The 22507-nt window shown below is 44.4% G+C and overlaps 2 protein-coding genes across 2 annotated transcripts in view; both read right to left on the reverse strand.

The window, feature by feature from the left end:
* Positions 1-5099: 5099 nt before the first annotated feature.
* LOC306981813 (major facilitator superfamily domain-containing protein 6-like) overlaps positions 5100-22507 on the reverse strand; it is a 116834-nt gene continuing 99426 nt past the window's right edge. Inside the window, exons 2-9 of the mRNA XM_079581523.1 lie at positions 14406-14521; positions 10505-11940; positions 9850-10133; positions 8505-8602; positions 8194-8355; positions 8021-8119; positions 6694-6968; positions 5100-5362 (exon numbers count right to left, since the gene is read on the reverse strand). Coding sequence (XP_079437649.1) covers positions 5195-5362; positions 6694-6968; positions 8021-8119; positions 8194-8355; positions 8505-8602; positions 9850-10133; positions 10505-11938 — 2520 coding nt within the window. The 5' untranslated portion in view covers positions 11939-11940; positions 14406-14521 and the 3' untranslated portion in view covers positions 5100-5194. The remainder of the gene's footprint in view (positions 5363-6693; positions 6969-8020; positions 8120-8193; positions 8356-8504; positions 8603-9849; positions 10134-10504; positions 11941-14405; positions 14522-22507) is intronic.
* Positions 15665-19188, reverse strand: LOC306982152 (uncharacterized protein). Its single transcript, XM_079581958.1, has 3 exons — positions 18882-19188; positions 17434-17736; positions 15665-16351 (listed from the first exon to the last, which is right to left on the reverse strand). The coding sequence occupies exons 1-3, from the start codon at positions 19176-19178 to the stop codon at positions 15881-15883; spliced, it is 1071 nt and encodes a 356-aa protein (XP_079438084.1). The 5' UTR covers positions 19179-19188; the 3' UTR covers positions 15665-15880.

Here is a 22507-nt window from a genome sequence, read left to right on the forward strand (position 1 = left end):
TGTAATGTATAAATGATTGAAGATATTTGTCTGTATACTTGTGGGGTTTAGGTGATTTCTGACTTGTTTTTCCCCACCGTAGATTGGTAATAATCTATCTTAATATTATACTCAAACAGCTCAAATACTGAGTAAGTTCTCTAAAAAGTGGCAAATACTGTCAAATCCTTAAGAAGGTTTGAAATGTTAGCTTCTCTAGCATAACACCCCTTTTAGTCATAATGATGTACAATACTGGCATTAGTAGAATTATGGGCCACAACTGGGAGGTTCGGCCCTTGGTATTTTGAAGACAGAGAAAATCGTCCTCCTCCAAGAAAACGTACCTACCTCTGACTAAATACTTGTAAATGCTTTTATAACTTTAAAGTTTATACAGTTTTAGATGAATCTTCCATTTAAAATTGTGTAGTGTTCTATGTCCATGAGTTAGCACAGAGCTGATTAGCACGTGTCCTGCTTTTAAACTCTTAATATTATTATTGATAATTATTAATATTCTATATATATAATCCAGTTAGTTTGATTCAAATTAAATTCACAACCTAATAAAACATAAACGTATGACTTACCTTGTTGACAGTAACCTGCCGTTCCCTCTGGACTATTGACTTGAACCTGACAGTTAATCGAAAGCAGATGTCTTTCCAAAAATACTCCCTTGTGTGCGTCAACTCAGTCGCAATCACGGCATTCCCTAGTTCCGATTACTCTTGTCTTGTGTCTTGACCGTTTTGTGAAAAGCCAGTCCTTCTGTCTAAATAACAAGAGTGCCGTACTTCCATTGATCCTTGTCTTAGCTGTTCGTCCTGGGTTGATTTCAGGTAGCAGAGAGGAAACCGCCTTCAGCCCACACGGCCTCGGTCTTATTGTCTGGGAGTCTGCGGTGAGAGACAGATCTGGAGTGGAATTGGGGGGCTGGAATGGCCCGCTTTCCCAGCTGCCCACCCCGCTCTTCCCGGTAAAAATAGCAGCAGCTTGGATGACACAGGGACCGATGGAGTTAGTGCGCCCCGTTCACGGACTAAACATAGGCACTGGCTCTGCGCTGGATCACTCAGCTTTAGAGATAGGCCGAGTTAACCCTCAGCGGAGGAGGACGCCTCAGCTGCCAGGGCTCGGGAGTCAGGGGTCACGGTGACGCCAAAATAGGGGCAAGTAATAGTACAGATTAGGCCTATGAATCATTAATACTGATTAAGGCACAGCAGTGAGTGGGTGAGGACAGGGGTGTGACATTTCGTTAGCCACATAGCATAACTGCCTAAGTCATTTTGTATTGTTAAAATGGCAATAAGAGAAAAACAATGTGTTTCCTATAAAACGTCTTTTTACATGTTTTCCCAAATCAAAACAAAAATGAGTTATTATGCTATGTGTGATTTACAGTGCAGGTCAAAAGTTTGGAAACACTTTGTAAGTATCGGCTTTTCTTTATTTTCACACTATTTGATCTAATTGAAGGCATTCAACTACGGTATACAACGGTATTATGTAGGAAACAAAAAAGGGTGAAATATCTTGAAGTATATTATATATTTTAACCTCATGACCCGCGCCTTCACCCAGTGCATTTTCTCCAGTTCAACTCAAATAAAAGGTTACAGCATTTGAAACCTAACCTACAAAACTGAAAAAATCTGCTCAGTTAAAGGAACAGGCCACCGTTTTTACATAGCCTACCTAGATATATTCTTACCTTAGACGAGTTCATTTGTACTTGCATGGTCTTCACGCGTGCCTTCAGTCATGTAAACACAGCACAGACGGCGTTAGCATGTAGCCTCTCCTCCGCTCCTCTATAGCTCCAAACGAGGTGAAGACAGAAGCGACCAAGCTCTTCCACGTTTTCCCTATTTAAACATGGTTACGTGAAGTGTTACACTACAAAGTATAATTACACAAAATTAAACAATGTGGATTTTCTAAGCGGGAAAAGAGGGACTATATTGTAAGGCGTAATAATACCAGGAGTAGTTCGAAATCTGCGCAGTAATCTTCACTTTACTTTACACACTATTTTATTCTATTCCTTGGATGAAATGTTACAGTGTGGCTTTAAATTCTTCAAAATGGCCGCCCCTTCATACTTGAACTCGATAACACCTTATTTTAAACTCCCCTTTACACATTGTACGCACCAAATTCAGTACAATGTAACGTGCTCTGTTACAATGTGTAATAACCTGCACCTGTAGGCTACGTGTATGTGTAGTTTGGAGGTTGGTCGTAAAGTCGTAACCCACGGCTGAACTAAAACTAGTTGTAAACCAGGACTGAATAAGAACCTTGAGTTTGTAGGCAAATTGAAAAGCGTAACATTGTAAAGACAAAACAAACATATCTCTACCTTTACCAGGAGGCTGTTTTGTTTCCGCTGCAGCTGTGAGGGGGATGTCAAAGATTGTTTGTGTAAAAGTGAGCGCTCACTCTGTATTAGACATGTTTGGTACGGTTTTGGTGAATGATTAGTGACAGAGTGAGCGCTCGTGCTGTGTAAAGATCTTTGACGCGTGACGTGCTTTTGCTTTGGCGACAGCGCAGCTCATGTTTAACAAAGTTTAGCTGAAAGAAAACAGTGTGTCATGATATGGATCTGATCTGTCCCTGCAGCTCAGGAGGGAATAATGTCCTTTCTTTTAATCGCTGCTTAATTAAAAGTTCTGCTCAAAACATGAAGTTTTAGGACATTCTGGCCGATCTTTTTTTCTATACATTATTTCAATTTAATTAGAATAAAATAACACTGGAATCGAAAAAAAGTACCGTTTAGGCGCCGATACCGAAAAGTAGTGGTATTGAGAAAAAAAAAGTTAAGGTACCCAGCCTTACCCCTGGGTGATGGTCATGCAGCACTGCTCTACTTGCTCTGTTTGTGTATTCATGTGTCTAGATGCATTTTCTATATTACTATCTGCCCCCAAGTATCATGATACATATTGTATTGTTACAAAAGTGTATCGTCCCAGCACTACTAAGTAGCCTGTCCAGCCAGACATCATCCTTCTTGTTCTTCTCAAAGACGGCTGGGAAGAAAGAGTGCAAAAACTGCTTTGTCAAAACTTTATTTATTTATTGCATGCATATTTTATTGCATGTTTTTTGGGAGGTCAAAATAATAATTAACTTCTGGATTCTATTTATCACACAGCACCTAGGAAATACAACAAGAAACACCCAAATGAAGGTGGATGACTCAAAACTGAAACTGTAAATGTAGCAAAATACCCTTGCACGACCAAAAGAGTCATGACCTGAGGGGTTCCAGAGAGAAGGTTCCCCTAAGGCTCCTGGTAGCAGAGGGCGTTGAGCCTCTGGCTGCAGTCGTTGGGTTGGATGGAGCTGCTGTTGCGGTCCATCGCGCCGCAGTGAAGAGAGGACTCCGGACACGGCAGGAACCGCAGCCCGACCCACACCTGAGGAGGACACACCAGGGATATACCAAGTCACCCTGATGTTCACCAAGACCAGTGGGAACAGCGGTGCCTCCATGTCTGGAGACACATGTAAATGGTACCTCGCTGGTGGTGACCCCTCTGGCTTGGCTCATTGCGAACAACAGCTCGCTCTCCTCCACACTGACTTAAAAAATACCTTTGGCCCAGAAAGGAATTCGGCATAAAACACCATGTCAAAAAAACTTCCCATGGTCAACAGGAACCAGCAGCTTTCAAAAAGGCCAGATTTTATGGTTTTATTTTTGTTTTTTAACATCATGGAACCGCCTGGCCCTGTTCTTGTTTTCCACCGCGTTGGTCAGATTCAATCACTTAAGAGTTTTGTATTGTAACTATTGTCTCCTGCAGAAAGATTGTACATAAATCAAATAAAAATGTTGTTTTGTAGCCACAGAAAACATACTCCAATACTCTTCCCATTTCAAGCTTTATTCAAACCATGAAGGTAAATACACGAATAGAAACATCCCTGGCATTACATGAGCTGATGGCAGTGTCAGTAATACTAGTTATCATCACAAACATATACAGTTTTACATTCAATAGAAGAAAATCTCTTCATTTCCCCAGTTTCACGTGGGAAAAGTGCATCAGGCCAGTGTATCGTTTAAAAAGAATAAATAACATGTCAGTGACCCAGCCCGTCTGTATTAACAACTCCTTTACCCGACTTTCTCCCGACTTATAAAAACTCCTGTGTAAAAGCCACACTGAGCAGCATTCCAGGTGATCTGTTGCTAATCGAAGAGAAACTAAACTGTTGTCAAATTCAAACAGGACAGATAGGGCCTTTTCTGCTTCTGATTAAAGTGATAGTCTGTAAATCTGCAAAGTGAGGAGAGATAGAGCGAAATTTTTAAATCAATTCCTCCCCTCTTTAACCATGACGAGAGCAGGAACAGAATTTTCCAAGGTAAAAGATCAAGCTCCTCCCCCTCCCTCCTGATTGCTCGTCTCATTGGTCAATGTGAGAGGATACTAGACTGATTAGTTGCTAAGATCCAGGAAGGAGGGACTTTACCAAAAAACAAATTATATATTATTGGCAAAACATTGAGACTTCCAGACTATCACTTTAAGGATACATTAAAGCTTGTTTTGTCAAAAGTTTAATGGAATGTGTTAATATTCAGGAGAGTTTTCGAATATTGCATTTTCTTCCCCAAATGCCAGTGACACCAAACATGCTCCTAATTCTCAGTTCATCAGACAATGCTATGTCTGCGGCCGAATAAAAATTAATCTCATGTATTTTTCCGCCTCAGTCCCACTGAAACAATGGTGGGACAGATGCAGTGAGAACCCCAAACCCTCTCAAATACTCTCAGTATTTGAGAAAAACTCCACGACTTCACTCTCTACGGAGTCATGATGTGAGTGAAACGCTGCTGATCTCTCAGAGGTATTACAAAAATCTGCTTACATGATGGAAAAGCTGTCAGTTGGGGCACTTGTCAGTTTTGCTGGATCCTACGTCCATTAGATCATAGGATAGTTAGTGCAAGTGCAGCCTCCAGTCGTTAAAGTTCAGTGACTGGAGGTTCTTAGCTTTCAAATGAGGAACAGCACGCTCACATATCGAGAAGCTGCAGCTTAAGGCGACCGTAGTTCAGTTAAAGTGTCTTTTTTTTTTTTTAAACCACTAAATCGACGTCCTGCAAACATTACCGTTAACCCAGTACAATCTTAGCTCTATGGGAGAACAGCGCCCCCTTGTGGCCACAGTGGCTTGTGGCTCAGTCCTCTTGGAAGGCGGTGTTATCTCCGGTCGGTGTCTGCTCGCTCTGATTGGCGGAGGGGGCATCCTGCTGTGCTGTGGTTGATGGAGCGGGTTCTTCTTCTGCGGTGCCGTCTGTGGAGCTCCTCTCCTCTGAGCCGCTGTGGAGGCTCAGCTCTTTAGGCTCCTGACGAATAAGAAACACAACTGACTTAGGATTTTATGCATTAGTACTTTTGATCTCAAAGCAATGTGCACGCTTTTGGAATAGAGATGCAGGTTTTTAATGTTTTCGGGAGCCGTTAGCGGTTAACCTCAGTTAGGGGCTGTGGGACATGTACTGAATCCTTCCATCACTATGCGCTAAATGTGTATCTTTCCGCCTTCATCATTACTCCATACAATACATTTAGAGCTATGGCAATTAATGCATTTTCTTGTAGTGGAGGAAACTTCAAATATAGCGCATTTTCCAAGGTCTCGCTATAAACTCGGACTGAGACGAGATTCTAATCAGCTCAAGTGAACGATCAGTATGTGCGGGAGGTTTGATGACAGAGGAACACAGGATGGTTTTCAGGCAGTAAAAATGCAAACCATTGTACATTGTAATTGATTCCTGTACTTGTTGAAGTGATGTGTACATTAAAGGCCTGGGTACTGTTAAACGATACCAGTATGGCATCGAAAAAAAGGTTTAGGTACTACTGGTATAAAAAAAAATGACGTATTGCAAGCAGATTACACCATTAGGGGCCTCTTCCCTGACCCTTCAGTTTTGTGGGGAGTATGTTTCTGTTTGAAATGAGCTGTGAGACACACAAGCCGTACACTGTGAATGCTGCTGGATGAATCTATAAGCTGAGCCTGAAATCTCCCTAAATCTAAGAAAACGTTTGTGAACACAACCCATTAAATGCCAAAAATCGCAATTAAATGACAATTAAAAAAAGTGTTGTCAGGCAAAAGCTGTCACACAGGGCCATGTTCATGCACCATGCTGGAGGTCATGCACCGAGCCCCCCTCCATCACACAGGCAGGACTGACGGCACCATCCGAGGCGGCAGCGCAACGTTTACGTATGCTTTGGAAAGATTCCAACATGCTAACGCTTAAAACATTTCTACTGGACAGAATGTGTTCTACACCAACAAGCATCAAAGTCATATAAGACTTGTTTCTGATGATTAAATAGTTGTTAAGGTGGTTAAAGTGCATAAAGCTGCACTGGAGCTGGAGCTGCCGTCTCGGAAGGTGACACAGGAAGCACACAGGAAGCACACAGGAAGGGCCTCACCTCTCTTCAGACGCACCGCACCAGCCCGCAAAGAGGAGACACAGTCAGTGGTTTGAAAAGTCACCGTTTGTTAAGACATGATCAACTTCACTCATTTTAGCACTGGCTTTAATTTTGCAGACACCTTTAATGAAATGAATGTCTGAGTGCGAGTGAACACATTAGATTTCTTCTTCAAAAGCAGCCGTTGGACAGTCCCCAGTGTGTGCTATAGGCTCACCTGCAGTGGCTGGCTCTCACTGGGCTGCCCCATGGTGGCCAGCCGCATCAGCTCTTTGACCTGCACCACAGCGAAGGCGATGGTGACCCAGGGAGAACCCGAGAGCACCCAGGCCGGTCTGCAGGGGTCCTCCTGATCTTCCTGGTGCTTGGTCTTCTTCAGGTGGATCGCTGGAGTGCAGCTGGCCCCCGAGTTGCTGCTCTGTACCAGGTCAATGGTGGCGATGGGCACCGGGCTGGAGGGCATCGGGATGTTTTCCGCCAGCATCTGTTGCTCTGTTAGAGAAGAGCAGATGCGCTGGGCTGAGACTGGGCATAAAAGGTCACTATAGCAGAAAGATAAATGATCTCAACTTACTTTTCTACCTTCATCAGGCACTCAAAGCTCTTTACAGCAAGGAACCAGTCACCCATTCACACTATCATTCATACATACGCAGACACTGGAGGATGAAGTGTCTTGCCCAAGGACACAATGACAGTGTGCGTCTTCTGGAGGTGGGATTCGAACCCTCGACCGATCATGAGACGACCCGCTCTACAAACTGTCGCCCCATAAGGTCAAAAAATCCTTCACTGTGTGATAAAAGTACGATTTTGGCCGGACAGTTTCTTGGGTCCTATTTAGAAAAGCCTGCTCTGTCAAAAAATACAGCAATGGAATAAAACTGAGCTTTTTTTTCTAAATAAAACGTTCGAAAAGGTAATATCTCCAGACCCAATTAAAGCCCTGTAGACTTTTTTATTTATACCTGTTGTGACATTTCTTAATCCTCCTTCAGTATATTCATTATCCAATGGTTGGACCATGTTATTATGAACCATTTTTATCAATAGTGAGCAGGCTAATTTTTGCTAGCAATACCGTTTCTGTGACACTGAAAATGACCCTGAAAGTTGTGAAATGGGAGAATGGGTTTAAAAACAACTTCTTGCCTTTTATGTTAAAAAAAACAACAACAATCTGATACCGGGCACTTAAAGACATAAAACCTTCTCTACATCCACAGAAGACCTATTTCTCTCAAATGTTGTTCACAAATCTGTCTAAATCTGTGTTAGTGAGCACTTCTCCTTTGCACTTCACAGGTGTGGCACATGTCTATTACAGTTTTCCCCCCTTTTTGCAGATGTCACTGACTTTAATTTAGTTTAATCTAGTCCTAGTTTAAAATAAGGACAACCCCTTTTAGCAAAATTAACGCTGCATGACACTTGGCCCATTCACAGAATAGAAACCGTCTTGGAAAATGGCATCTACTCTTTTAGGCGGTTCACAAATGGGCTTCAATCTGTTGAGAACTAGTCATTTCTGTTCCAGCACTAACCTTTCTCCTCCGCCTCTCCCGTCAAGAACTGGATTAAGGCAAATATGAGCAGGATGACGAGGGACGCCATGCCGATGCCTCTGAACGTGGCAGCCGCTCCTGCAATACAATCAATGAACAGTTGGTGCATCGTGTTCCAATAGTGTAGTAGTATTATAAAGACAAACAGCTACCGAAGTATCCGACAAAGACTCCTCCGACCATGGCCCCACAGCCGCGACCCAGCCCCAGGTGGAGGCCCTGGAGGATGCCCTGAGCGGAGGTTCGGAGGGCGGGGGGCACAGCGGCGCTCAGGAAGGAGATGCAGGCGGCCCACACAGAGGCATGAGTCACTCCTGCCCACAAGGGTACATATAAAAACCAGGCATTGCAAACATTTCTAACACTTCTTATAACTGTCTTGCTGTAGTAGTAGCGTAACAGTGTATTCAAATGCTTCCAGTGCTCTCTCCCCTTTAACAGCCTACAGGCAAATGAGGGTTACCTTGCAGCACCTCCAGGGGCAGCACAGACCAGGCGTTGGTGATGTAGGAGATGTAGAGATACCGCGCGGTGTTGCAGGCCAGGCCGATGTACAGCACTCTGTGGAACAGTCATTGCACAATCGGTTCATAAATAGGAAGAAAAAGAAAACAAATGAATAAATAGCTCATCTAAACATCTAGCTCTTGATGGTGTCACTGCTGGTGTACCCACATGCACGCGGCAGCTACACGTGATACGTCCACTTTAGGAGGAGAAGAAGAAGAGGCATTGACGTGTTTGGGGAACATGGAGCTCTGTTTCACTGTCTCTGTTTGCTTTGTGTTGACTGAAAGCATTAGTGCAGCCTGGACCCACATTAGCCGTAAATGTCGTGTAACTCAACACCTTCCGCTCAGATAACAGCGTCCCTCAGCGGGGGGGCCCGGCTCAAGCAAACAGTCAATTATTTAGGGTGTTTCAGCGGGATTATTGCAGCCATCGCAATCATCAAAAGGTGGAATTTAATGTCAGCTAACCATTTATTAGAAACAGAATATGAATGAATATGACTACAGAACCTTTTACTTAAACAACTATTAACCCACAAGAATTATAGAGGGTACTTTAGACTCATTTTTACTATAAACACAATTAAATTTAAGATTTGAGTTTATATTTTAGATTTTAACATAGTTTTCTCTGGTTTGAGATATTTGAGAGACCAGGGACCACACACCTGGCCACACTAAGGTTTGATATAATAGCTCAGCATCTTTTTATTTAGCCAACGAGAACAGGCTGCACCCATACTCATAGAACTCTAGTTACATAGAGTAACTGTTATTTCTGTATTGTTTGGGTTATGCCCTTCGGCTGCTGTGGTGCAGTCGGGCAGACAGATTCTCTCCCAGAAGGCCTGGTCTGGTATGACCAGAGCAAGCCCGGGGCTGCCACTTAGACCACAGACCTGTGTGTCAACAGAAGCACGGGCCTATGTCTGCAACCAAGCGCCAACCTAGTCGTGACGGGCACTCAACATAGATCCCCACACACAAGAGAGACACGTACAGGCTGCCTCTACCAAGAGCACCTGAACAGGTGTCGAGGGGGGTTCATGCATCCAACACAACAGGGTTCCAAGCCGCTTCTCCTAAAAGCACTAAGCACTCCTCATGGCCGTCTGTATATCTAAACTGGATAAAATAAATTCTATAAATAAACTGAGTGTTCACCATGTCATGAAATACGCAGCATTATCCCTAATTAAAATGAATAACGTCTGAAAAACCCGCAGTTTGAGAACCGCTGCCATACATGATCAATTGGCCCTGTTAAAAAGCCTGAATGAGATTCTTGGAGCATACCTGACGTGTCCCACCAGCTCGATGAGCTTGTGGCTGGTGAAATATGCAGCCAGCTCAGACACATGGCTGATCACAGAGCAGACTCCAAACAGAGTGGTGGTGCCCCCCAGGTCCTCCAGGTGCCAGAACAGGAAGCTGAAGACAAAGCCATAGCCGAAGCCCATGAACCAGGCCACGAAGAGCACGGAGCTGTAGCGCACACTGCACAGGAGCCTCAGCAGGCTGCTGTAGTGGAACTCAGGCTCTGCACTCTGCTCAGGGGACACGCCCGACTCAGGGGGGGCCTGGGGAGAGGGTAGAGTTAGCACATTTTAGTCTACAAACATTGGAACTTCTTAAAGGAACAGGCCACCGTTTTTCCATACTGAGATATGTTCTTACCTGAGCTTAGACGAGTTGATGCGTAACTGTCTGGTTTTTGTGCGTACTCTCAGTCACGCAAAACGACCAAAGATGTTGTTAGCATTTGGCCTCTCCCAATGTATTCCTATAGCTCCAAACAGGGGGGAAGCCACCGCTCTTCCACGGGTACGCACAAAGACCAGACAGGTACGCATCAACTCGTCTAAGCTCAGGTAAGAACATATCTCAGTATGGAAAAACCGTGGCCTGTTCCTTTAAATTGCACAGCCTAATATCCTAAGGCATGCCCCACCTGGCTCTGCTCCTGCTCCATGACCACTCCCTCTGGAACCTCGGACAGATACCCCTCGCCCTTCTCAAAGTGGAACTGCGTGGCCACGACGAAGGCCAGCCCCATGAGCACGCCGAACACGATGAAGGCGATGCGGTAATTGTGCACTCGGAACTCCGGCACCACGCAGCCCAGCCCCTCGATCACGGCCGTGATGTGCGTGTGGTCGATGCCGATGCCCACCAGCAGCATGGCCAGCCCCCAGCCCAGAGACCCCCACATGCGCTGCAGCCCGTAGCGGTCACGCGCCCTCCCCAGGTACTGCAGCGTGACCGTGTCCACGATGGTGATGGCGGGCGCGCTGAAGAACTCGCCCACAATCACCACCAGCAGGATGAGCAAGAAGATGGCCTCCACTTGGTCTTCGTTGTAGGTGACCTCGTACTCTTTGGCCGGGGTGGGCTCGGGGACCAGGGTGGTGTTGAGGGGAGGAAGGGTGCTGTTATTAGGGTCGCTGTCCACAGGTGAGGAGGCAGTGGTGGAGTTTCCTGTGGTTGGGCCTGAGGTGAGGTTCAGGTCAGGGAGTGAGGTGGTAAGTCTAGGGGTGGACGTAGTGGGGATACTGGTGGATGTGGTGGTGGTGGGGGCTGTGGTGGATGTGGTGGTGGTGGGGGCTCTGGTGGATGTGGTGGTGGTGGGGGCTCTGGTGGTGGTGGTGGTGGTGGGGGCTCTGGTGGTGGTGGTGGTGGGGGCTCTGGTGGTGGTGGTGACATCAGGGGTGGAGTTGGAAAGCCGTTGTTGGACCACGGGCAACACAGGAAGATCCAAATCGCGTCGCCTCCTCGCTGAGTCCGAGCTATTGCCCGTGTCAATAATGGAGTTGTTAAATTGAGTTGTGTTACTTTGTGAAAGAACAGTCGTCATAATAGTGGGAGCAAAAGTCGTAGTAGCGGCAGTGGTCGTCGTGGGCAGATCTATCACGACACATTTCATCTCCGCCGGTTTGACAAAGCCGATGCCGCAGTTGAAGGTGAGCCAGCAGAACACCGAGAACAGCAGAACCACCTTGCCCTTCTTAAACTTGTCGGCAACCACGCCCCAGAAGGGGGCGCTGCAGAACTCGATGAAGTAGCGGATGCCCACCAGCATGCCGCTGCGGCTGGCCGACATGCCCAGCTGCTTGTAGTACACGGCCAGCAGCGGGTGCAGCGAGCCGTACGCGGCGTAGAAGAAGAAGTAGAAGATTTTGGAGACCAGCAGGTGGGTGTTGACGCGCAGTAAGAGCCGCTGGCAGCAGCCCACTGGGTCCTGCGGTGGGGGCGGGGCAGCAGTATCGGGTGGGTCAGCGGGGGCGGGGCCATGCTGGAGGGTCAGGGAGTTGAAGGACCGTGTGTGTCTTCTCTTCTGGTCCTCCTCGTCGTCTGTGAGGATGGCAACCTTGTCATCAGCTGCCATTTCTGGGAAGCAGACACACAGTTTTATCCATTGATTCATGCGACAAGTGCAGGCTCAGTTTCAATCATGCACATCCGAATCGTAGGAATTACACCTCCTTAAAATGAAAATCCCTATAAAAACATGTTCCTTCACAGGGAGCGGAGACCTGACTCTTAACTTTGCTTGGGTAGGCGTCACCATCAACTCGTCTCCATGGGGATGTTGTTGCCGTTTTGCTTTAGCTACACCAAGACTGCAACTAAAAATGATTCTGGTAATTGATTAATCTGCCTTTTACATGAACATTTACAAGTCTTAAGTCCAATTTTGCATAGATTTACTAATCTTTTCTTGGATCTTCAACAACTGACTGAACAGGTTGTGCTCAGTAGCATAATAGCGTGCAAGGCGGAGGACCTGTCAGGAATCTATAGTAGAATTTAACAATGACATTTGGCTGCGTTCACATTCTAGAATATGGTGTCATAAAGTCAGGTGGAGCAGGTGCCGATACAACGCTACACTCCAGGGAATTTATCATGAAAAAAAGAAAATCGAATCGAAAATCGAGATCAATCAATATGGGGAAAATAATCGGGATAGTTTTTTTCAGCTCTACCTGAACAATACTATTTCTGATCTGTCATCTAGAACCATAAAACTGAACAATGTTGTTCATTTATTCCATTAAAATTATTCCTTTTACATTTGTATCGTTTATTTGAACTTAAACAACAAGTAACAACAAAGTATATATGAATTTGATTATACATGTATTGATTCTATTTGCTTTATTGTATATATGCAACTGTGAAGCACTTTGAGTTGCCTTGTGTATGAATTGTGCTCTACAAATAAACTTGCCTTGCCAAGTAACTTCCTTTAACCTCTTAACCCCCACTTGAACTGAGTGCATTTTCTCCAGTTTGGCTTTACCCAAATCTAAAAGCCTTTTGAAAAAAAAGTGACAAAAACAAGGATGAAAATGCAACAATAGAGTGATGGAATTTTAAAGATCCATTTAGATGAGATTTGTAGGTCTTACTTTTGAATGAGGAGTTGGTTCTATGGGCGTGTGGACCTTATGGATTTGGTTCTAGCTGAACACGAGACAGGTGCTTGGCTCAGGTTTGGGTTAAGAGCCGACTGCTGGACCAGACAGGCGTCAAAACGTGGTCTCTAAAGACAATGTTTTTTTTATTCTTTCAATAATTTTGGATGCTTCCGGTTCCTAAAACTTGTTAACAGTACCCAGGGGCGTAGCACCAAATTCTGGGCCCTGGGTTACAAACTATCTTGGTGGAACCCCCGCTCATATTTTATGTTCTTTAACCACAAAGCAGTGACAATTTCACAGTGCAGTTCATTTTTTTCTATTATAACATAATTCTATATAGCCTAGCCAGGTGAAAAAACAGGTCAACCTAAAAAAAATACTTCATAAACAAACACATGGATGCTTAGTTCATGGTTTGTTTGTTTGTTTGTTTGTTTGTTTGTTTGTTTGTTTGTTTGTTTGTTTGCTATTGCTATTTTTAAAGGGCCCGAAAAAGCAAATTAGCAAAATTCTGTCTAGCAACCGTTATATTTCAGCCCTGTTGTGTTTGATTCTTATAGTATCAATTATGAGGAAATTTAGAAAGTACAATACAGAACGCTTTTTGCAGCACTTTTGAGGACCCCCACCATGCACTGGGCCCTTTCCCACCCCAGTCCGACGCCCATGACAGTACCCAGTACTAATCAGAAATATAGAGTAACAGAGGAGATGTCCTACACTGCAAAAAGTGTTTAACTAGATCAGTATAAACATCTCAATTTGAGCATAATAATCCACATTTTAGTTGTTTTGACTGGTTAAATTTGTCCTAGATTATTTCGCTTGTTCTGAGATGTTTCTGACTCGTTTCGATACATTTCGTCCTTATTTCAGGTCATTTTCTTTGGTCTTGTCTCATTGGCAATTTTACTTTCTTATTTCAAGCGAGATTTACCCTAGAACTGGTCTGAAATGTCCTCAAACAGGCAAAGTGAACTTGGTCCGATCAGGAAAAGTGTCTAAATGAGTGAAAACCGCTCAAAACAAGATACATTTCCTCAATTCAAGTCATTTAAGCCAATGCTTGATATTCACTTTTTGTAGTCACTTTTTTGTAAGTGACATAGCAGTTTTATTATAAACACTAATGTCAGTGCTGAAATGTCTGTCTGTCTGTCTGTCTGTCTGTCTGTCTGTCTGTCTGTCAACACAGTGACGTCATACGCGGAAGTGCCCCATTTGCATCGACGAAACGGACAAAACTTATCACACGGATGTCACGAAAGGCACCAGAGATGAGCCGAATTAAAAACGCTACCCTTGGCTACGAAAGAGCTAACAATTAAACAAAGCATACTTGAAATATTTACGGTAAAAACACGAATGAGACAAAGGGACCGCATCTCTCAAGTGTATCGCGCGAACTTTGCCGCTGCACTTCCTCACCTGTTCAGGTCACTCCGCCCATGGAGCCGCAGAAACACTTGTCTTCCCCCTCACTTTGTCCCCACAGAGGTCCCAGAGGAGACGGAGGAGACGGAGGAGACAGCTGCCAGTGTCGGTCGGTCGGTCTCTTCCCCGGTCCTCGTCGCCTGTCTCTCCCGGACGTGCTTACGTGTCTCTGCAGGGGGGCGTTCCGGTGCGCGCGCGGCTGCACTGCGCAGCGACAACAAAGGGCTCCCCTGTGGCTCTCTCCGTCAGACCGGAGCGTCCGCCTGCGCAGCGACGCTGGAGCGTGCGCGTCGCGTGTCGGAAGCGAAGCGTTTCAGACCGGAGCGGCGGGACGCGTCTGCTCCGCATCACCTCCGCGGCACAGACAGACACTTCCGCCCTGCCTGCCTCTGCTCCTCGCGGCACTGAGGGGCGTGGTTTAGTACGCTGAACACTGGACTATTTTATATAGAAGAGTTTGAATATTTAGCACTTTGACAAATAAATAGTCCAGTTCATTACAAAAAACCTTTCACCTGATATGTGTTCAGCCAGGAAACCAAAAAGAGATGCATATATAGTAAAGAGTAAAGGAGGAATTGAGCACAAACAAAACCATTTCTGTCTTTCCAAAGCAATATGTGCAATTGACATCCAGCCTATCTTTTTCATTCAGCTGCTAGACATGACCAAATTCATTAGATCAGATCAAAGGATTTTGTATGAGATTTTCTTTTGTTTTCCTAAAAAAATAAAGTCCAGACCAGGGTACATTAGGGCAAAACTAGCCCCGTAAGAAATCCCTATGGGGCAGATGAAACAGGGCTTTCATTTTGCTGTTGCTGCCATTGCACGTGGTGTATGTTTTGCCAACATACAGTATGTTTGAGTTGGGTCTGACGGAGGCTCTGACACAGAGGCTATAGGTTCAAACACAACGTACACAAGCCCGATGGAACTGCAACAGAACAGCAGAGAAACTGATATTTTGTATCTTTAAAGAGATGAATTTTAATTATACAGGAGTACAACCATTTCAAAACAGTTTTCACAGAAAATAGATTTGTTTTTCCATATGATTTCGTTGTGATTCCATACGTAGAATGATTGTGGAGACAAGTTATGCTTGAAGATGTGTCCATGAAAAAGCCTGTTGGAGAAAGTCATTTCATTGGGATTTTCTGTAATGTATAATAAGAGAAATCTTAAGGTTTATTCATGTCCTTTATTTCTTTGGGCATAACATACAGGACTGATTCGTATTCGCAGTGTTGGCCTGGAAGTGCTTCAAGTGTCCAAAAAATGAAGAGCCTTAAAAGTAAGTCAACCCAACACTTCAACAGCAGAGGACAAATCTGCCTGTGGTGATGATAAAGTCGAGAAATGACAAAACGATTGTAAATCAATTGTCTTCAGAAGGTGGAGAGGGAAGATGAATGGACCCGAGCCCGTAATGCAGCCCCTGAAGCAGTCCTGGGGAGAAGGCAGCATCAATAATCGGACTCGTCGGACATCTGCCCCTGCTGCGTCCAGTGCTTGCTCCTCTTCTTCCTCTTCCTCTTCCTCTCGCCCATCAGCATGGCGGCCAGCACGGTGATGACCACGGTGATGGACAGGATGAGCACCGTGACGGTCTCGGCGATGCACAGCTCCGTGTCCACCTGGGAGAGCCGGTACCCGAGCAGCTCGGGCGGCTCGTGGCAGGTCAGGTTGTAGTAGTCGTCCAGGAAAAGGCGCTGGATGGAGCGCAGCTTCCGGAACACCCGCTGGAGGTCGCAGTCGCAGTTCCAGGGGTTGCCCTCCAGCAGGATGTGGGTGCTGTAGGTGTGGATGCTCAGGAAGGTCTTGAAGTACGCGGCCGTGAGGTGGTTGTGGGCCAGGTTGAGGAGAGTCATGCTGGTCAGAGGCTTGAAGACGGCCACGTCCGTCTCGCTGATGTGGTTGTGCTCCAAGTTTAGCACCTGAAAGGTGTTCAAAATATTAACATATAACCTCATATGCCATTCAGAGTCCGTCATTTGGTCCAACACTTCATAACATTGTGTCCAAAAATAGACAACGCTCCTGGCTTTGAGTGAAGAACAGATGGTCGCTTACATCTTGTTTAGTTTCTGAATAAGCTAGTTATAAGAGAAGACAAATTCAATCATGGCAGAAATGATGAGTAAGAGGATTTTGAGAAAATGGCAGAATTGATAATTTGCCATATAAACCAGTGCAATTTATTTGTTTGCAAGTGAAAATGTAAATGTCTAGAGTTTTGTCTCCCCTTAATACACCTGGAATTGACTTCCATTTTCAACACTCTTCTATAGCATACCCAGTAGTGATGGGAAAACCCCAGAGCTCCGTAGATTGTTTTGCTCTTCCTGAAGCACTTTGCTTCGAAGCACTGCGTCGGTGCCAGTTTCACTAACAGCTGGTCACGTGAGCTTTGAGCAACGTAAACCATAAGTGATTAACACACACATGATTGATTGTGCTTTTGGTCGTGTTTATGAGAGGTCGCAATAATAATGTTTGTCCACAAGAGGTCAGTCTTCTATCAGAATGAAGCAGCTCGAAGCTCAGAATCTTTACTTTCTGACAGAAAAGCGTGAAGTGTCACTTGGCCATCACTAAATACTAGCTATTGCTCCACATTCTCCCTGTCTCAAGAAAAAATTATTTCAAGAATCTGATATTTGAATATGCTCTATGCAAGTCTTTTGTAGAATATTATGCATTAAAGGGACTATACAGAGTTTAAAAATGTCAAAATTATGTATTTTCCTCCCCCTACATGTCCTATGGTGTAGAATGAGCCCAGACCTGTTCACAACAACTGCCTCTAAAATCCTGCACTGTCACTCAAAAAGGTGTTCGAGGTGCCGTCATGCACAAGCTTAATATAGAAGGTGCAGTTACACGTATGACCTGAGGTGGCAGTAGTGAGTATAAAATGGCTAACTTGCGTCTAGCCCCTTAAACTGTTTAAATGTATCTGATGTATCTGTGTCATTGCCATTGTCAAAGCTAATGGCTAATAAAGAAGCAAACAAACCTCCAGAGAGCGCAGCATGGAGAAGACCCCGCTCTTGAGCTCCGTCAGCAGGTTGCCGGCGAGGTGGAGCTGGCGTAAGGAGCTCATGGAGGCGAAGGACCTCCGGTGGAGGACGTGGATGAAGTTGCCGGTGAGGTTGAGACGCTGCAGCCCGTCGAGGTGCATGAAGCTCCGGCTGTCCAGGCTGCTCAGGAGGTTGTGGGTCAGCTGGAGCTCCCGGAGGAAGGCCAGGCCCAGGGAGAAGCCCTCGCTCAGGCTGCGCAAGTGATTCCAGCTCAGGTCCAGCTTCTGAAGGAACTCCAGCTGAGAAGGAGCAGAGACGAGATGTTCACTGCAGTAAGAGTTGGTTAAAGGCGAGACACTTCAGGCGCAATGCCAAACCTTTTCCACAGGGGTGAGGAGGGGGGATTGTACTGTGATATATTGTAATATTCTCCACTAGCCAGAACATTTTATTGGTTTGGTGATGCACAAAGCAAAGTCTGAGGAAGAACAAATTAACCATTTCAGGTTATTTTTAAATCCAGTGTTTAACCTCTTAACCCCCGCCTGAACCGAGAGCATTTTCTCCAGTTCAGCTTTACCCAAATCCTGTAGGCCAGTGCAACACCTCATTTGAAAGCTAAGTAAACTAAATTGATCTTTTTCCTCACGTCATCAGATTTTTTTCCAGCACTTTTTTTGTTGGGCAGTCATCTCATTTTTGTCAAATTTTCATCCATTTTTTGTCACTTTTTTGTCCATGTTTTCTCAATTTTTCATCAAATTTTTCTCTCATTTTTGTCAAATTTTCGTGACTTTTTTGTCACTTTTTTGTTAAATTATTCGCATTTTTTGTCACTTTTTTGTCCATGTTTTCTCAATTTTTCATCAAATTTTTCTCTCATTTTTGTCAAATTTTCGTGACTTTTTTGTCACTTTTTTGTTAAATTATTCGCATTTTTTGTCACTTTTTTGTCAAATTATTCGCATTTTTTTGTCAAATTCTTATCACTTTTTTGCCCATTTTTTGTCAATTTTTCATCAAATTTTTCTCACTTTTTTGTCAATTTTTGTCTATTTTTGTCGGTTTTTTTGTACATTTTTTGTCACTTTTTCGTCAATTTTTTCTCACTTTTTTCACATTTTCATCCTTGTTTTCGTCTCAGTTTTGTCGCTATTTTCACACCTTTTTTCCAGAAGCTTTTGGACTGGGGTAAAGCTGGAGAAAATGTGCTCGGTTCAGGTGGGAGTTAAGGGGTTAAGAAGAACAAAAACAAAACTTAAAGCAGAACTAAGTAACTCATGCCCCTAGAGGCCATACGTGCCACTGCAGGTGTCGTAGCATGTTGTGTTTTTTTTACTCATTAATTGTCAATGAGAGTAAATACTACGCTGACAGGAAAGACAAAGGGACAGAGGGACCTGCAGTGTATCAATGTGTTAAACGTCCAGACTGTCTCTTTCACCTGTGAGAAGCAGCCGTCCTCCACCAGGCTGATGTTGTTGTGCTGCAGCAGCAGGACGCGGAGCTTGCGGTTGCGGGACAGGGCGTCTTTGGGGATGGTGCTGATGTGGTTGTGGGACAGGTCCAGAAGCTCGGTGGTGGGGGGGACCCGGGGGGGCAGCTCGGTGAACAGGGCCCCCGAGCACACGGTGAAGCGCAGCTCTCCTCTGCAGTCACAGCCGGGCTCACACCAGCCCCCGGGAGAGCGCGTGCGGATCCCACTGAGCATGTGCAACAGCGCCACCCACAGGAGCCACATGGCTGCACCTGAGGAGGCACGAGTCACTTTACTCAAATACAAACAGTTATTGACAGAAGTAGTTTATACATGAATATAAAGTCTACTTATGAACATGTGTTGGCTCTCAGCCGTATAGAGTTTCTTTAGTGGAGCAAGACTTTTCAAGGTTTTTTGGTTGATCATACTTTTCTAGTGGCACGGGGAACACTTCACAGGTCGAGGGAAGAGTGGATTCAATCAAATTCCAACAAATTCCGAAAAATGTCCAGCCATAATCTGTATAATGGCTGTAGTGAAAAAGAATGATTCTACATGCACGCATTTAAAGCCACACCGCGTAGAATTTTACCCAAAAAATACAATTAAAATATTATTTTATGACAGATATTTTCAGCATTGAAAAATACCTCAAACAAACATGTGATTTTGCTGTGAGCGGCTCAGCTCTCCTAAGACATGACATGACTTTACCGGGAGTGGGTACGTCTCCAGCTCGTTTCCATGGAGATGTCGACTAAAGGCAGCAGAATGTGAGATTTAAACAGGTTAGGTTCTCATCCAAATCCATTCTTTGATTTCTCACTGCAGTAATAGCATTTCCTGTGTTCTGCTCATTGGGAGCATGTTTTGTACCCATGGCAACACTACAGTCCAAAATGTTACGCAGTGTACCTTTAAATGAATGTGTTGAGTCTGGATAGAGTCTGGATAACGTTTTACTATATGTATTTATATTGTATTATAGACAAGAGCTCCTTGAGTCATGTTTGAAAAGAAGGCACTAAAGTTTAATGTGCGAGCAAAAGTAATGTCAGAGCAAATGCAATGAGCGAGTAAATATAATGTCTGAATAAGCAGTCAGCAGCAGATGGAAATCTGGCCTGGACGTCCCCCCTCCTTAGACCCTCCTACGCGGCAAAGAATATAAAAAAAAACAACTGGGGGGAAGATAAACCGCATGGACCCACAGCAAGGAGACTCTCCCATGGATGGACAGACTGATGAAGACCCAGGGCTGATGGGAGCCCTTCTGCAGACTGGGCTGAAGACTTTCGAGCCAGCCAGTCCTTGTCTGGAGCTCATACAAGTAGGATATAAACTGTGATACTTGCAGACTAGGATCTATTAACCACGCAGCTTTATAGCTGTGTTTTTTCCTCTTGCTTCACTGTTCACATTAAAAGACATTCTGACCATGAGTTAAAGCAGTGGTTCCCAAAGTGGGGGTCGGGACCCCTCGAGGGGTCGCAAGGCCTTGGCTGGGGGTCCCCAAATGATTTCAAGATGAAACAAAAAGAAAAACGCTGCTGTTTTTAGTACCTTTATTTTGTGAAACCAGTTAATATTTAGTGAAATCCGTTCAATTATTCAAAATATAGTGTTTAGATACATATTGACTTGATTATAACATCTTTTTCTTTCCTAAAGTAGCGTGAGTAACTATATAACTTTATACAATGGGGGGTGGGGTTATTTATGTGTCAATTTTGGGGTCCCAGCCAAAAAAGTTTGGGAACCCCTGAGTTAAAGAACTTTTGCACTGCCCTGTACTATAATTTAGCAATAAAACCTTTTTTTCCTTAGTTACAAAAATATTATTCACTTTTGGGGTCATTTGAGCCGACATCATACTGGTCATTTCATTTGGATAAATGCATTACAATACATTTCTTAACTTGGTTATTTTATATTATTAATATGTGCATTAAAATGTTAATGTTAATAAAGCTATTTCGTCAACGTTAAATGAATTCTAAAACAACATATAATTTTACTACTTTAAGGACAAACATGTCCTAAACCTGCAGCTGCCGTCCCATGATCTGGAGGGCTGTGGGGGGTTTGGCTCAGGACGCTGAATGAATGAGGCACATGAAGCTTTCCTGCCCCAAGCCCCATGCGAGCTCGTCTACGGCCCTGTGATCAGCAGAACTTGTCTAACTGGGCTGTGGCTTGTTGAAGGTGGATACATCATGGGACCACCGCTATGGAGGGTATCCAGATGACGTCACAGCACAGACAGTGAGTGTTAACCTTGAGTCATGAAATTCGTCACAGCACCGGTCCAGAAAGACAAAATAAAAACAAGCAAAACTTACCGGGAGTCGAGCAATCCTTCCAGTTCAGTCCATCTCCAAAGCTCCAAACACTCCGCTCCACCTGATGATGTCACAAAGTGGTGCAAAAACCGCAGTACTTGTATCCGACACAAAGTATGAAGAGTATCAGCAGAGCGGCCGGAGCTGCAGGTGCACACCGCACTGATGATGGATGAACAGACCATGGAAAGAAACACAGCGGAGGGAGACGAGGGAGGGGCACACGTCAATTATTCACCAGGCGGCCCTCGGGCGGGAGGGTGTGGGGGGGGGCTTAACTGGGCCAGAGGGCTGACCACACCGCCCGCGATTTATCCACAAAGTACTTTAGATTCAGAAGATACAGTGGGTCAGAAATGTTTGTTATGTCATGGAAATGTTTTTTTTTTTTATCTACTATGTTGTTCAAATGAATAAAGAAATGAAATGAATACTTTATTTTATCAGAAAAAAAAAAATTGTAGATTTTTCTGGCATTTTCTTTGGAAGCATGAGGATTTTTACATTATGACATGTTTTGTTTCTCAGCATTTATGTCTTGTCTGAATCGTAAATCAGATTTTTACCCTCAAACAGTTCACAGTACTCCCAATACTCACGTAACATTTCCCCAGGTACTTTTTTACTCATACTTGAGGAATTATTTTGGTCACTGCTTTATACTTTGTCGAAGGAACGTTACTTTTACTCTTATTATCGCTACCCTAATCCTACCCACCTCTGTTCTTACCTCTGGCTTTAACTGGAGCGGCCCCGCCATTAACCCTGCTCCCTCTTCTTCAACAGCAGCAAACTGGGTGGACTTCACTCGATTACTGGAATACATCAAATTAAAACAAAGAAAAAAAATAACTTTCCCCCATTTCTCCACCATTACCTTAACAAGTGAATACATTTATAATTCAATCATTTAGAGTTTTTCTACTAAATAAAGAAACAGAGACAAAGCGGTTTCACAGCCCATAGCCTAAACGGTGGACAATGCTAACCAGGAAGCTAACGTTAGCTTCATGCTACATACACTTGCAGGGGATAAAAGGCATTTGTAGGAGCGTCGTTTTTTTTTTTTTTTGTTTTTTCCGCTTCTACTAAAAATTCATCCATATGGTCCCAATTTTGGCCTGACTTTATTTGTGCGTGATATATATGTCTACAGTTCTCCAGAAAATGGCTAACAGTAGTGGAAAAATCGTGATTCCCATGAGAGGTTTTCTTCCCTCCTCGCCTCGGCCACGCCCTCTTTGTACC

Source organism: Gobius niger, assembly GCF_951799975.1.
Source record: "Gobius niger genome assembly, chromosome: 23".
In the NCBI taxonomy this organism is placed as follows: Eukaryota; Metazoa; Chordata; class Actinopteri; order Gobiiformes; family Gobiidae; genus Gobius; species Gobius niger.

Coding starts and splice junctions, on each gene's coding strand:
- LOC306982152 (XM_079581958.1), bottom strand. CDS start 19,178: ATGTGGCTCCTGTGGGTGGCGCTGTTGCACATGCTCAGTGGGATCCGC. Junction 17,737..18,881: donor AGGACGGCTGCTTCTCACAG/GTGAAAGAGACA, acceptor GCTCCTTCTCAG/CTGGAGTTCCTTCAGAAGCT. Junction 16,352..17,433: donor CCATGCTGCGCTCTCTGGAG/GTTTGTTTGCTT, acceptor AACACCTTTCAG/GTGCTAAACTTGGAGCACAA.